General features: G+C 38.6%; 1 protein-coding gene across 3 annotated transcripts; it reads left to right on the forward strand.

Moving 5' to 3' along the window:
- Positions 1-1,487: 1,487 nt before the first annotated feature.
- LOC132771265 (pulmonary surfactant-associated protein D-like) lies at positions 1,488-13,273 on the forward strand. 3 transcript variants are annotated; one of them, XM_067466976.1, is made up of 5 exons: positions 1,488-1,632; positions 5,472-5,716; positions 7,180-7,269; positions 7,529-7,612; positions 13,154-13,273. In XM_067466976.1, exons 2-5 carry the CDS (start codon positions 5,488-5,490, stop codon positions 13,183-13,185), a joined length of 435 nt encoding a protein of 144 aa, XP_067323077.1. In that variant the 5' UTR covers positions 1,488-1,632; positions 5,472-5,487; the 3' UTR covers positions 13,186-13,273. The 3 variants fall into 3 exon arrangements, with proteins under 3 accessions (XP_067323077.1, XP_060625012.2, XP_060625011.2); XM_060769029.2 differs by lacking the exon at positions 13,154-13,273 and adding an exon at positions 10,344-11,311; XM_060769028.2 differs by lacking the exons at positions 1,488-1,632; positions 13,154-13,273 and adding exons at positions 2,735-2,848; positions 10,344-11,311.
- The last annotated feature ends 2,862 nt before the right edge of the window (positions 13,274-16,135 follow it).

Raw genomic sequence — 16,135 nt, forward strand, 5'->3', positions numbered from 1 at the left:
TTCCGGCAGTAGGTTAAATCCTTTTTATTTAGACAGGATTTAAAATATGAAGGTGATTAAGACCATTTCAGGGGGTGCTGTGGTTCTGAAATTTAAATTTGTTTTAATGATTTTGAACTGGGAATTTTAAAATACTATTTATACTTAATCCTGTTTTATTGTTCTTTTATTTGTAGATTTTAAATGGCTATGCTGATGCTTTTATGTTAAGCATCTTTGAGTCCTTTGCAGGGGAGATAAACTGGGGTATAAATTATTATTGTTGTGTTGCCCCTTTGGTCCCAGCCCCACACCCACAGGCGTCCTCCTTTTGTCCCCCAGCCTCTGGAGGTAAGCCAGTGTTTTGCTGAGAATCCAGACCTTGCATTTAGTTAGACCTTCAGTCTGCAAAGAGCCAGTCCTCTGCACTAGGAGCTGAGAAGAACTTCCTGACTGTGAGAGCCGTTCAGCAGTGGAACTCTCTGCCCCAGAGTGTGGTGGAGGCTCCTTCTTTGGAAGCTTTTAAACCGAGGCTGGATGGCCATCTGCTAGGGGTGATTTGAATGCCATATTCCTGCTTCTTGGCAGGGGGTTGGACTGGATGGCCCATGAGGTCTCTTCCAACTCTTTGATTCTATGATTCTATGATTCTATGATTCTATGATTCTATGATTATTATTATTATTATTATTATTCCACCTGACATCTGCAGGGAAGTAGCAACCAATAGTGAAAGGACCAAGGGAGAGACATCTCCAGCTCATCCCCTGTTTGGGTATCAGCCAGCATGCCAAAGACTTAAATCAAGAAATAGTTTTCTAAGATCTACAGAGACACTCGCTGGAACACCTCAGTAAGCGAGAGTCCAAAAGTGGCAGGCTAAAACTCAGAACCTCAATCAATGGCTGATACCAAATGAGAGACTCCTCCCTGGGCACACAGAAAACTGGGTGACTTGGAAGGCGCTGAACAGACTGCACTCTGGTACCACGAGATGCAGAGCCAACCTTCAGAAATGGGGCTACAAAGTGGAATCCATGACATGCGAGTGTGGAGAAGAGCAAACTACAGACCACCTGCTGCAATGCAACCTGAGCCCCGCTACATGCACAATGGAGGACCTTCTTGCAGCTACACCAGAGGCACTCCAAGTGGCCAGCTACTGGTCAAAGGACATTTAATCAACTACCAAGCTTGCAAACTTTGTGCTTTGTTTGTTTGTTTGTTAAAAATGCAATACAACTGTTTGGTTTGCTCCTGATACGATAAATTTATTATTATTATTATTATTATTATTATTATTATTATTATTATTATTGATCAATTACCCCAGCCCAGATGATTCGACATAATGTGTCCTATACAATGACTTCACATTGATGGGAAACTGCTTTGGTTATTTTTAGGTCAAGAGGGAGAAGAACAGTGAGTGGAGTTAGGACTTGAGCTTTGCCCTATACGTTTGCTATTGGTAGACCTAATGGGTGGGATCAAAAGCAGAAATGATTCTTTTTTTAGAAAAGGACAGAGAAATTAAAGAGTTACTCAAATGTGGCAATTTTCAATTGGAAAACTATAACTGGGCTCATAGAAGGCAAATTAGATCCTGCAAATAACACTTTTTCGTGAAATCTGGTGTCTATTAGCAGCAAGGTAGGAAACAAACTGATCTGTTTATTTTTTAAAAGTATGCATTAATTTTACTTCATCTAAATTTTCACCAGCCAATTGTAGATGAATCAGACAGCCATATGTCACAATTCTAGAAAGTGAGTTGGATCTGTAAATTCACCGTGCAATTTTGTATTTAAAAGTCCCCATTTATCTCAATGGATCTTAGTTCTAAATATCCTAAAAGGTGTCAGATTGTTGACTTTGCTGCATAACTGACACATTTAAAGACAATCAAATATCAACAGTTGTTTTTTTTTACAAACACCCACAAAACATTGATCGTCCAGCACATTTGAAATGACATGCCTCCCTGTAGTTTTCATATAAACCTTTTCTGTGGTGGCCCCTCGGCTTTGGAATGCCCTCCCCATAGAGATAAGATCAGCCTCCTCGCTGATGGTATTTCGAAAAAGACTGAAGACATGGATGTTCGAACAAGCATTCGGCTAATCCGGTGCAATGAAATTGATGATCAAGGACTGGTAATCACAGACGATGAAATTGGATTATGATTTTAGTTAAGAGATGCATCGGTTTGTATTGGTGGCCCAATATTGTGTATTGTGTATGTGTTTTTATGCTTTTTAAACTGGATATTGTTGATTATTGTAGTGTTGTAAACCGCGTTGAGTCGCCAATGTAGGCTGAGAAATGGCGGTATACAAGCGCAGTAATAAATAAATAATAAATAAATATAATATGGAATTTACCTTTTCATACAAGATTTAAAAATGCATTTATCTTGGCACTAAAGTTCACCTATAACAGAGTTTTCATGACATGCTTCACTCACAGAATGGTTTTTAAAGCTAGATAAAAATTCTTTCACAAGCAGATTTCCAGAAATGAAATTACATTGTGGCATTTTCTGTCTTCTTTTGGAAGTGACAGTGTCACTAACTGCAAACCTAGATCAATACAGATGTGAAGAGAAAGTAAATGCATGACCTTTTGTTCTGGGGAATTTTTGAGTTGCCAGACAGAAAGGTGATCAAGGTACAGCTACACTAGGGTTATCGGGATGTTGTTTGTTAAAAAATTGGGCAATATATGTAGTAAATTTCCTGATTAGGGAGCAGATTTACTGGAAGTCCATTATGAGGAGAAAGTGAAAATAGTCATGTCAGGAACGACCCCCCTACCCTCCAAATCTAGAAACCTTCCTGAATCCTTTGTCCTGATACCACCTGCTCTTGTGAGTACCTCTCTTGTCTCGGTTGTGAGTTGAAGAGACAGATCTGTTGCCAATTCTTTAAAAAAACCCTAAAAGACCTTTGGGGCACAGCATAAAATAAGTTATTATCACTCATTCTTGTTTTGTTTTTGTTTTTAAAAAAACCTGCAACTCATTAGCCAATTATTATGAGAAGTGAAAAATTCCAGTTTTGTATACTATCAATTTACCATAACTATCTTCAATGAAAGATAAATTCCATGTTTATTGATCTATAATATTTTGTTTTAGATTTATTTGTTTTTGTTGTTGCTTTATTTTAGACTAGGAGAGTTTGGGTGGCTGAGAGTTTTTCAGGCTGTTTGTCCATGTTCCAGCAGCATTAGGAGTGATCCTGGACTCATCGCTGAGCCTGGAACCCCAGGTCTTGGCGATGGCCGGGAGAGCTTTTGCACAATTCAAACTTGTGCTCCAGTTGCGCCCGTACCTTGGGAAGTCTGATCTGGCCATAGTGGTCCACGCTCTTGTTACATCCCGAATAGATTATTGCAATGCGCTCTATGTGGGGTTGCCTTTGAAAACTTTTCGGAAACTGCAGTTAGTCCAACGGTCGGCAGCTAGATTAATCACCGGAGCGTCATACAGGGAACATACCACCCCTCTGTTATGTCAGTTCCACTGGCTGCCGATCCAGTTCCGAGCACAATTCAAAGTGCTGGTTTTGACCTATAAAACCCTATACGGCTCCAGCCCAGCGTACCTGTCCGAACATATCTCCTTCTATGTCCCACCTCGGAGTTGAAGATCTTCTGGGGAGGCCCTGCTCTTGGCCCTGCCTCTATCACAAGTGAGGTTGGTGGGGACGCAGGACAGGGTCTTCTCAGTGATGGCCCCTCGCCTGTGAAACTCACTCCCCGGGGAAATTAGGTCATCAACATCCCTCCTCTCCTTTAGAAGGAAGCTGAAAACATGGATATGGGACCAGGCCTTTGGGTAATCTGGCAGACTGACAAGGTAATGACAAGCAGAATTTTGGGAAGGACTATGACAATGCTGAATGGACTTACGGATTTTAGAACTAGGTGAACATTGGCCATTAGATTGGCTTTTTAGTTGTTATTGTATTAACTGAATGTTTTAACTATTGTGGTTATTGTTGTTATGTATTTTATCTGTTGAATTATTGGCATCGAATTGTGCCGGTTGTAAGCCGCCCTGAGTCCCCCCTAGGGGGTTGAGAAGGGCGGGGTAGAAGTGCCTGAAATAAATAAATAAATAAATAAATAAATAATAAAAACCAAAAAACTCACAGTAATCCAGTGATTCAGACCATGAAAGCCTTTGACAATACACTAGGAAGGTTGTTCATAAATAGAGTTCAACTGTGCCCCCCAAAACCTTTCACCACCACACTTTACTTTGGGAATTCACTGATAGGTTTCAAAGGCTTCCTTGTAGATTTTATATGCCAGTTCCTATTTTTTGCTTTCATGTATCCTGGTTCTTCTCATCCATCTAATCCCTGATTTGGTATAAGGGCTCCAAGGACTACCTGGCAAAACAGGTCCTAAAGGAGACCAGTGCTTTAAATACTGAGGAAACCCATTTTGTATATATCAAACTATATGAATATCAATGACATTAACATTGAGTTTATGTTATGAAAACACATTCACCAACATTACTTTAATGTTATCTAGTGAGGGCTCCAGCCATTCTGGGGTTCTTCTTTGGCACAGCTTTGGCAAGGGTATCCTTCCCTCATGGTAGTCATTGGTAGGAACCTGTTCGGTGGAGAAAGCAGAGTGGAGCGCACACATTTATTCACCAGTGCCAATGTAAACCTTCATTTTTTCACTTCTCTCATGTAAGAATGAATATTTGAAAATGTTTTCTTCCTGACAAAAGAAATTACGGGAATATTAGCACATGAGGACTGTATTTTTGAGCATTTCATGTTTTTGTTTCCAAATCACTTATGCAAAAACTTTTTTTTAGAAGCACTGTGCACTTTCTGTATAGCTGCTTGTCATGAAAACTCAAGGTTTTGGGGTAATCTACTATACTGCATAAAATAATTCCTAAGATACAAAAAGGAAAGGAAAGGGGAAAAAAGAAAGAAAGGAATCTTGTGATAGCCTATGAGTCCTCTTTTGTATCAAGACACCTTTTCCGATTAAGGACAAGTAAATTTAGTATGATTTAGCTTCTTCTATTAGTGTTAATTGGAATACAAGTTTATTTATTTCAATAATAGTTTTGTATACAAAATTATGTGGCTGAATCTATTGTGTTTTGCTAGTGAATTGTGATAATTATCCACCTTATAAACATAACCTGAAGGAGCTTTCACACAATATTCTTTCAGAATTTTGAGAATTAACTAAGTTTGTGTAAACTGAATTATCAGAAAGTAATGGTGTCACTATCTCAGTCACTCAGGTGGACAATTTTGGAGCATTTCAGATTTCAGAATTCTGGAAATGATGCTCAACTTCTATTACACAACAAAACCTATAGTACCAACACCAGATCATCCTACCTATTTCAAAATTTCTAGTACATAAGCTTAATTAGAAAATCGTAGGTGTTTGTATTGTTTCCTTCAATCTACTTGAATTGGATCCTTCTGTTTTCTCTTTAGATCAAACCCCTTCACCATGCAATTTCTTCCTTTGCTTTTTGTTGTTGTTGGAGCATCCATAGTGAGGTCAACAGACCTGGAGACAGAAAAGTGTGAAGAAAAAGTAAATACTTGCACAATCTTTTCTGGGAACAATGGACTGCCAGGAACCCCTGGGGTCAATGGATTACCAGGGAGCCCCGGAAGTCATGGATTACCTGGAAGGGATGGAATACAAGGTCCTCAAGGTGAAAAAGGAGAGCCAGGTACAACACAGATTTCTGAGAGTGTCATCCAATTTAAGGAAGAGATGTTAGACTGGTTTTAAGCCTTAGAAAAGCTGGTAAAATGATACATTTAAAAGAAACTGTCAATTAATGACTTAGAATTTTGTTTCAATTAATTTTTTTAAATGATCAAAATGAACCAATTTTATTATATTCTCAGTTTGAAGATTTTCGATTTTTATAACATAAATGTGGAGAAAATAGAAATGGGTAGATATTAGGCTTGGGTAAGCACGGAAAAATTTGGTTCTAATCTCGTTTTGTTTTTAGGGGGCCCTTGCGTTTCGTTTTTTAAAATAATTCTGAAATTTTCCTTTAAATTTTTTTGAAATTTATGAAATTTCGTTAAAATTATGAATCGATTCGTTAATGGCGGACGAGATTGCGCAATATGCTAAAAAAAACCTCCAAATGGGACAGGAGGAACTTTTGAAGCTTCCCTCTCCCTCTGTTGTTGACTGTTGGTGTGATAAAACAAACAACAACTATAAAACTTGCACCAGACATGCGAAAATAATTACGAAATAATTACGAAATAAATTGAAAAAATTGTTTCAAATCTTTATTACTCCTCACACAATTCCTGCATGGCTCAATATTGGATCGTAAGCTAATTTAAATACGAATTAATAACGAATTACGAAATTAACGAATGAAACCGCCCAAGCCTAGTAGATATACTGTATCATTTCATGTCCAGAGCACAGAGTGATTAACTTATAAAAGTTTAGATGTGAATCTGTGGAAATGCAGCACTTATAAATTAGTATAAAACACTTGGATAATTTATACTGTTTTTTAATTGATGGCATTGAATTATTGTCAAAACTGTGAACCACCCTGATTCCCCTTCGTGGTTGAGAAGGGCAGTATATAAATACCGGAAATAATAAATAAGATTATTGAATCTGTCTACTTCAGTTTGGGGGCAGTTTGGTTTGTTTTATTATTGTAGAATTTACCCAAGTATTAAATATTAAACTATTACATATATTTAAAATTCTGTATGTGTGCCTTCTAATCATCTTTTGCAACTTATTGTGATCCCTCTGAACTTCAAAGCATTTATATTTATGTTTGATTTAAGAAAGTAGTATTTCACTCAAGAATTTCTATTTTGCTAAATTGTTTATTTATTTACTTAATTTCTGTATCGCTTTTCTCACCCCCGGGGGGGGGGGGGGACTCAAAGCGGTTTCCAAAATATTCATGGCAAAATTCAATTCCTAACATGCATATAAAATCTAGTGAAATATAACTATAAATTTCACTATTAGACCATATTAAACAGAAAGACAAAACAACATTTAGACATTTAAAACATGGAATTAGAAACATATTAATATAAACATTAAAATCACATAATCCATGTTCATTATTGATGCATTTTCATTATTGATGGGCTTGTCTTTTGTGTGTCCATAATTCCAATGAACTTGCAGGATCACAAGGGATACAAGGACCCCCAGGAAAAGCTGGACCTTCGGGTCCTAAAGGAGATCAAGGACAAAAAGATGACAGGATAACTAAAGGTAAGAGATAATGTAGAGAAAGATTATGGAAAAGGAAGAGAGGAGAGATTGTACTGAACTTTCTTGCATGGTCATGTGCAATTTTTCACAACTTTTTCAACTTAAATAGCTTCTTCCTACCCTCCCCACTGTTGTAAAGCATTCAACAATTTCTGTACTCTCTACATGCCCAATTATGTCTTTGTTGAATTATGACTAATATAATAAAGATGTTGCATTTTAACATAAGAGGAGTAACACTATTGCTTTATTTTTTTAGAACTAGCACTTCTTAAAACTTGCATGAGTGATCTCCAAACACAGTTAAGCATATTGCAAGTAACTGCAAGGACAACACAGAAAGGTAAGCAAGATGAAAAGCTCTGCACTTTCATAGATCAGAGGAGAACATCAGGGTTAATTTGAACGCTCTTTCAGTCAGAATAAACACTGTGCCCTAGGCAAGTCTTAAATCTTGATTAAAGGTATATCTCAGTTAACAAAGTAGATTTGTTCCTAAACATTACTATTGTAATTTTTAAAAATTATACCAGATGCATCAATTTACATGTGCTTATCTGCTTATATCCAAAAACAGCAAAGGGCAACCATGGAGTCACATAAAGCATTTTATAATCACCACCACCCCCACCCCCTTTTCTTTTCTTTTTTTTGCCAAAAAGTGTTCAGGAGTATTTATTTATTTCAAAGTTTTATATACCGAGCTTCTCACCTCATAAGAGGGACTCAGCCCGGTTTCCAACCATAAAAACACATACAATCGGTAAAATATCAAAATACACATTAGAATAAAACATTAAAAAAGCTACAGTGGTCAGTCATCATACTAAAATCGAATATACACCACCTTCCATCCAGATCATTGTCTCATTCTTGGAAAGCCTGTCTCCATAACCACAACTTCACCTGTTTCCTGAATGTCAGGATTGTTGGGGCGGTTCTAACCTCTGGTGGGAGAGAGTTCCAGAGTCGCTGGGCCACTACCGAGAAGGCCCTGTCCCTTGTCCCTATCAGCTGTGCTTGTGAGGCCGGCGGAACCAAGAGCAGGGCCCCTCCAGACGATCTTAGTAATCTTGATGGTTCGTAGGGGAGAATACTTTCGGAGAGGTAAACCGGGCCGGAGTCGTTTAGGGCTTTATAGGTTAACACCAGCACTTTGAATTGTGCTCGGAAGCTAATTGGCAGCCAGTGGAGCTTTTGTAACAGCGGGGTGGTGTGCTCCCTGTACCCAGCACCCGTTGGTAATCTGGCTGCCGCACGTTGTACTTGCTGCAGCTTCCGGGCAGTCTTCAGAGGCAACTCCACGTAGCTATTCACTTTTTAAACATGCCACATACTTCCAGACAATTTTAATATTTAAAATGCCTATTTTTTTCAAGACACTCAATATTTTTAGAGGCAGAAGGGGCACTGGCAACACTCGAACCCACCAAAGTTCTCTCCTCTTGGCTTGCATGAATGACCTGTTCATGTGAGATGTCCAATCATGGTCTTCCATGAATCTAAAAGAAACAGGTTAGTTTCTTGCAAAACTATTGGGCAGAGACAAGGGTTAGGACAGTTTAAAATATAAAAGCTTAGAATCCAGGCATCACCATACAAATGACCACAGAGAACATGCTTAGAAAGTGAGTTAAATCTGGCAAAGCTGGGGGTTCTAAATGCTTCCCACAAACTCAAGGGGTAGGAACTTGTCTACATGTGCACAAAAAAATTAGGCAAACTCCAAATGGAAGACTCGTTTGCCCCACAATGAACAGCAGCTTTGCATGAAAGTTGCAGGCGATTTTGCCCAGTTCTCTCTCAGGTCAGGAAACTCTGGAAGTATCCAATGACTTTGGGGTTGTCTGCTGAAAACTCTGGAGTATTTGATGGCTTTAGGGTAGTCTGGAAAGCAATATCAGGTCTAATTTGCTCTCATCCACTGTCCAGGTTAGATACTGGCACCATAATTCTTTCCCAGTGCTCTTCAGTACAGAGAAAGGTGGTGCATCATGCCACATCATTACCATAGCTGTTTCTAGCTGGCCATGGAGCTCTGTCTGAGCACTGGTCATTACTGTTGCCTCTGTCAATGTTAGAACACAGTTACAGCATAATCAAGTCAGAAGAGGAACAATGTCCTTTCTATCTTCCTGGTTGTTTGGGCAACCCATTGTGATATCATCAGATGTACTAGTGATGCCAGGATTCTGGATGGAATGTTGTGATCAGCTAGAAGTGATGGTGGCAGTAATACAACAGAAGTCGATAATAATAATAATAATAATAATAATAATAATAATAACCATAATATTTATTTATACCCCACCACCATCTCCCCAAAGGGAACTCGGAATGGCTTACATGAGACCAAGCCCAGCTATACATTACAGCAACACAAAATAAACAACAAAATAACATCACATAAAAATAAATAAACCAATCAAGTAAAGTAAACAGTACAAAATAACACTGGAAAATAAAACACAGTGGGTGGGCCAAATGCATGACACAAAATGATAAAACACTGGGTGAGATAGCAAAGAAAAGGTACATTTGTGGGGTAAGAGCTCGCAGGGGTCTGAACAATGGAATTAGACTTTCAATAAGGTGGGGGAATGTGCAATATGAGGGAAGCAGTGTAGGTGAAGCAACAGGACTGGAATATATGGTCCCTCTCCAAAGGCACATTGGAAAAGCGAAGTCTTTAGGTCTATCTTAAAGCGCTACTAGGGTAGGGGCTTGCCTAATCTCACCAGGTAGTGAGTTCCATAGCTGGGGGGCCACCGTGGAAAAGGCTCTCTCCCTTGTTCCCACAAGTTGTGCTTGTGATAGAGGAAGAGGTGAGAGGAGGGCCTCCTCCGAGGATCAGAGGGAACGTGCAGGTTGGTGGTAGGAGATGCGGTCACAAAGGTAGGCGAATCCCAAACTGTTTAGGGCTTTATAGCAGAGTGGATGCACTCCTGGGCCACCTGAACAAGAGGCTCTGGGGCTCTGGGGCTCCTGGATCTTGGACTCAGGGCATATTTATATTGGGCTAAAATGAAAAGAGAAACAGAGAGTGATTAATTTTGGTTGTACCTGTTTTCCAGTAATCCTAGGACACATTTTCCCAAACATCGTGAGCACAGGAGAAAAACTATTTGCGTCCAGTGCAGCCGAAGGCAACTATATTGCTTCCAAGATGGCGTGTTCCCATTTTGGAGGCCAGATTGCTTCTCCAAGGAATGAGGCTGAAAACAATGCAATTGTTAAAATAATTTCAAAGCTGGGGAAATCTGCATATCTTGGAATGAATGACATAGATACTGAAGGCATCTTTACCCACCTAAATGGTGAACAAATCGGATACACAAACTGGGCATCAGGGGAGCCAAATAGTGTACAAGAGGACTGCATAGAAATATATACAAATGGCAAGTGGAATGATAAGTCCTGTTCAGAAACCAGAATAATAGTCTGTGAATTTGTATCCAACTGACTTTGATATTCCCATGAGGAATGATTCATCCATCAATTTCCATTATACTAATTTTTCTCAGTTGGTATGGGTGGAGATCCAAATGAAATCTTCAGTCTTATATGGAAAGGATCCCACAAAGACTCCAGAATCCCTATGAATAGCAAGAAATGTTTGCTCAATGTCTCTTGATTTGTGTTATGGTGAATTTAAACTCACAATGAACAAAATGAGCAGCTCTAGTCTCACTAACAGTTTTTTTTATAAAAGAGAAGTTAAAAAAAAGAAGATGAATGGTGCTATAATGTGTACTACTAGATTATAAGGCAGAAGTCACAAAGATCCTAATCTCAGAAACATATAAACTAAAAACAAATTGTGAGCATGTGAACATGTTGTAGAAAGGCTAGCCTTCCTTTTACAAATAGCCTAAATATTTAAAGTTTTCCAGCTCTTTTTCAAAATGGAGAGATTCCAAAATTCTGCAATATGCATTCAGAATGAATAAGTGGTCCTAATGTAGTTATGTATCGGGTACTCAGTTCTGTTTCTGCTCAGTTAAAAAATAATAAAATCAGTGTTTTCACACCTTCCTATTCATATTTTTCCTATTCCTTTGTTCTTTTAAAGAATATGAAGTCATTTTAACACTAATTCCCAATCAAAGTAACATATATTCATGAAAGAAAAAAACAAAAGAAGGAAAGAATCTGAAATGAAGAATATATATATATTCTGAATGCCTCAATACTAAAACACTGAACTAAAACATGAAACTCTGAAATACATAAGGGCAAGAAATCAAAGTATTATTCCATATTTACTGTCCAACATATTAACTATAGTATCCAGTAATAACATTTCTAGTAATATAACAAAATCTACCTTTAACATTTTGAAGATTAACATATAAACCTTGGGCAATTTTCTTTTCATTATTGAACATAATAGTTAATAATAATAAGAAGAAGAAGAAGAACAACAACAACAACAATCTAATCAGAGGCGATTCTACCAAAGTCTGAATCAGCAGGTGGCAGTGAAAAATGAAAAACCAGAAAAAACAGCTACAAACGCATTCCGGAAAGTTCTGTGGGAAATGGAAATAAATTACAACAAAAAAAAGGTGAGTGGATAAAAGACTTTGAAAATAACCTTTCAGAGAATAAAATGAAATTCTTGGAAAGAACAAACATAAATGATCACTGAAAGAGTGAAGAAAGTCAAGAACAGGACATTAGTTGGCAATGATCAACTGCATGGATTTTGGCTTAAATATCTGATTAGCCTGCACTCAAAAATGGCTGAACAATTCAATGAGATGCTGCAAACTGGAAACATTAGCAAATGGATAAGAACTGGGAAGACATATTTGATACAGAAAGATCCAGCAAAAAGGATGATACCTGGAAACTACAGGCCAATAAAATGTCTGCCTGTCAGCTAAAACTGCTGACAGGCATAATTGCTGATCAAATCCAGGATTACATCTTGCCAGTAGAAATAACATCTTGCCAGTAGAACAAAAATGCAATAAAAGAAGAAGTAGGGGCACGAAAGATCATATTCTAATTGACAAAATGATACTGGAGAATTGCAAAAGCTGCAAAACAAATCTCTATACAACTTGGATTGATTACAAAAAAAAACATTTGACTCACTGCCACATTGTTGCATTTTCAAATGTCTAGATATCACCAGGGTTTGTGAAAATATTAGAAAGTTCACCGAAAATGTAATGAAACAATGGAAAACTGAGTTGTTTGTGGGCAACAAAAGCTATGGAACCATTAACATCAAAAGAGGAATTTTTCAAGACGACTCACTGTCACCACTGTTGTTCATCATTGCAATGAACAACAGTGGTGACAGTGAATCGTCCTGGAAAATTCCTCTCTAGGTGAATTTTGCACACCTCTAGTAGCTATCATCTTATATCTTTGGTGCACTTTTTAAAATTTTCTTGATAGAAACCCATTATGGCATAAACTGATAGTAATACAGAACTCAAAGAACTCTATTCTGTCAGCTACTAGAATAAGAGTTGGTATTTCCAGCTGATCTTCTCCCACAGACAAAGAAGTAACACTACTTCTGCTTAATTTTATCTGAATGATATAATTCACACATTGTCTGGAGCAGAATTTTTTCCATCCTCAGTAGTGTCAAAGAAAGTGCCTATTATTTTATATGTGGATGATATCAGTGACTTTAAGAGTTGAACATCAAAAGGGAAGTGATGATACTGATGGGAAATATTACTTGCTACTCCTCTGTAAACTGCAAAGAATTTTGGGCCAATTCAATTCTTCAGAATGATTGTGAGAACAACACCAGATATTTGTGGGAATGTCAGGATAGAAAAGTGTTAATAAAGCTGAGCAATGACTTTCTGGGTTATTGGATTAATCTTTCTCTTTCCATTCCTTTTATATTCTGTAGAGGGAATCCTCCTTCAAAAGATCTTTCTCTAAAAAATCCATGGCATCTCTGAGTGTTTCATCCACCAGACAATAGTTGCTCAGACTGTACATCCAGCTTAAAAAGATCATATTTATTTGACAAAGGTCAAAAACGGATATTACTTACTGGAACTGCTTGTTTGTTTGTGATGTATCTGTTGATTTTCTGCTGTTTCATTGGCACAACTGAGTTGTGTGTACCAGATTAAGAGCATTAACTCTTTTTTTCTGCATGATCATGAGAAACAAGAGCCTAATTGTTTGATTATAAGTAAGTTTTCCTTATGAGTTCTAGAGGAGAGCGTAGGTAAGACTTACACAGTAAAACATAAAACTATAAAACAACAAAATACTACAGTAACAAAAGGACTCCCATGCTTGGTAGCAGGCTAGTGACAAAACAAACCAACTACAAAGATTCTGGAAACAGCAACCAAAAAGCCCACGATATGGTTCAGATATGTGGATGACACCTTCACCATTGGGAGCCATGGAGAAGAAGAACTCAACAGGTTCCTGGACCATCTTAACAGCATTCACCCAAACATCCAGTTCACCATGGAAAAAGAAAATGAAGGAAGACTGCCTTTTCTAGATGTCCTAGTCATTCGTATACCAGATCAACAATTGGGTCACACCGTCTACAGAAAACCCACACACAGAGATAGATATCTACATAAAAACTCCAACCATCACCCAAGTCAAAAAAGAAGCACCATTAAAGCCTTGGCAGACCGTGCAAAAAGAATCTGCGAACCCCACCTCCTCCAAGATGAACTGAACCACCTCAACTGGGCTCTCCAGGCCAATGGATACTCCACCTCAGACATCAGAAGAGCTGCAAGACCAAGAACAAGCCACGAGAGTAAAGATGAAGATCCACCCAGAGGAAAAGTGTTCCTGCCATACATCAAGGGAACCACTGATCACATAGAGAAGCTGATGAGGAAACACAACATACAAACAATCTACAAACCCACCAAGAAAATCCAACAAATGCTACGTTCAGCAAAGGACAAGAGGGATCCTCTCACCTCTGCAGGAGTCTACCGTATACCATGCAGCTGTGGACAAGTCTACATAGGGACCACCAAACGCAGCGCCCAGACACGCATCAAGGAACATGAAAGGCACTGCAGACTGCTTCAACCAGAGAAGTCAGCCATAGCAGAGCACCTGATGAACCAGCCTGGACACAGCATATTATTTGAGAACACAGAAATGCTGGACCACACCAACAACCACCATGTCAGACTACACAGAGAAGCCATTGAAATCCACAAGCATGTGGACAATTTCAACAGAAAGGAAGAGACCATGAAAATGAACAAAATCTGGCTACCAGTATTAAAAAAACTCTAAAATTATAACAGCTAAACAACAGAGAGGAAAAAACCAGGCACAGATTAACACCTCCCAGCAACAGATTTTCCCAGACTCAGGCAGGCCTTCAAATGCTAATGAAGGTGATCAGCTAAACATTCACACCTAACTGCTGCAGGGAAGAGCTCCTTGCCCCACCCCAGCCATTCCACAGATATATAAACCCATTTTTCCTACTTCCAACAGACCTTCTCAACCTCTGAGGATGCTTGCCATAGATGCAGGCGAAATGTCAGGAGAAATGCCTCTAGAACATGGCTCTATAGCCCAAAAAAAACCCACCAGAACCTACAAAGATTCTGCCAGTGCTCCCGTTGCTGATGCCATCTTGGCTCCATCTTCTTAAACAAGATCTACATTGAAAATAGAATTCTGCCTTTATTTCTGTGCAAATGCCTCCTGTTTTTACATTTTGAGGAAAGTGAGGGCAAACATTTAGGTCTACCTTATTATAACTGCCAATTCAAAAATGTTAATTTAGTCATGTACTTTTCAGTAAAATTTGCACAACATGTGTTACTTTTTTCACTCTACAGAAGAAAATATGAGGCAATATTTTTTCCCCAAAAGACTAATAACTTGCTCTTCACACTTGTAACAGATAAAACAATTGTTTAAAACTCAAAATATAGACTTACAGCTGCATTTAGTAAAATTAACTTCCTTTGTGGAATCAAAGTTTTATTCTAATGATGAAACCAAGTTCCAGGTCTATTGCCCATTGCCTGAAACTGTAGATATACTATAGGCTTGCATATAAATCTCAGATTCATCCTTGAGCATCATTAGTATTAAATCACTTTTCATTCACTTTCATGGGTATTGAATAAAACCGATTGATTTCTCTGTCTTAGGTATTCACCAGTACAACTGAAATGGGTCCATATGATTCTCCTAAACAACATTTTTCTGTTTTGTCTTCACTACACTTTGTTTCATATATCCCTCACCATATCTTAACCCAATTATATCTGGTAACTATATGATCTTGCTATGTACATCATAATGATATTGGACCTGATGACAGTACAAATGGTCACAAATAAAGTTACAAGCAGATTGAGCTTGTGACACCAAGGACAGTAGGGGCGGGGTATGTAGGGATGAAAATGGAATGAAAAGCATTGAAGCTTGTCCCCTGGCCCCCTCTCTCTTCACTCTGGCCCAGAGTGGCAGTTGGTGCTGGGGGGAGGGGTCCCCAAACTGATGACATATGCAGGAGACAAGGTGGAACTGTCCCCTGGCCCCCTCTCTCTTCACTCTGGCCCAGAGCGGCAGTTGGTGCTGGGGGTAGAGGTCCTCATATCTAGCCTCCTCCTCATATTGGGTGAGCAAAGTGGATCCTTAAAAGGACTGCTCGGTCTTGGATACAGCTGTCAAACTACTCTACTGTATCAGACTTTGATGTAGAATGAGCAGATCCATATCCACCACCCATGTGCCAGTTTGTGATTATGGGCTTCCAGATTTCACAGTCCTGCCCCGTTACCACTCGCTAATTGTCATGGGGCTTTTGTTCTATTTTTCTTGGAAGACACCTATGCATGAATTTGATTTATGTGTGGAGATCAATGCACAG

The sequence above is a fragment of the Anolis sagrei genome, chromosome 3 (genome assembly GCF_037176765.1).
Source record: "Anolis sagrei isolate rAnoSag1 chromosome 3, rAnoSag1.mat, whole genome shotgun sequence".
Lineage (NCBI taxonomy): Eukaryota > Metazoa > Chordata > Lepidosauria > Squamata > Dactyloidae > Anolis > Anolis sagrei.

Coding starts and splice junctions, on each gene's coding strand:
- LOC132771265 (XM_060769029.2), top strand. CDS start 5,488: ATGCAATTTCTTCCTTTGCTTTTTGTTGTTGTTGGAGCATCCATAGTG. Junction 5,717..7,179: donor AGGTGAAAAAGGAGAGCCAG/GTACAACACAGA, acceptor ATGAACTTGCAG/GATCACAAGGGATACAAGGA. Junction 7,613..10,343: donor TGCAAGGACAACACAGAAAG/GTAAGCAAGATG, acceptor CCTGTTTTCCAG/TAATCCTAGGACACATTTTC.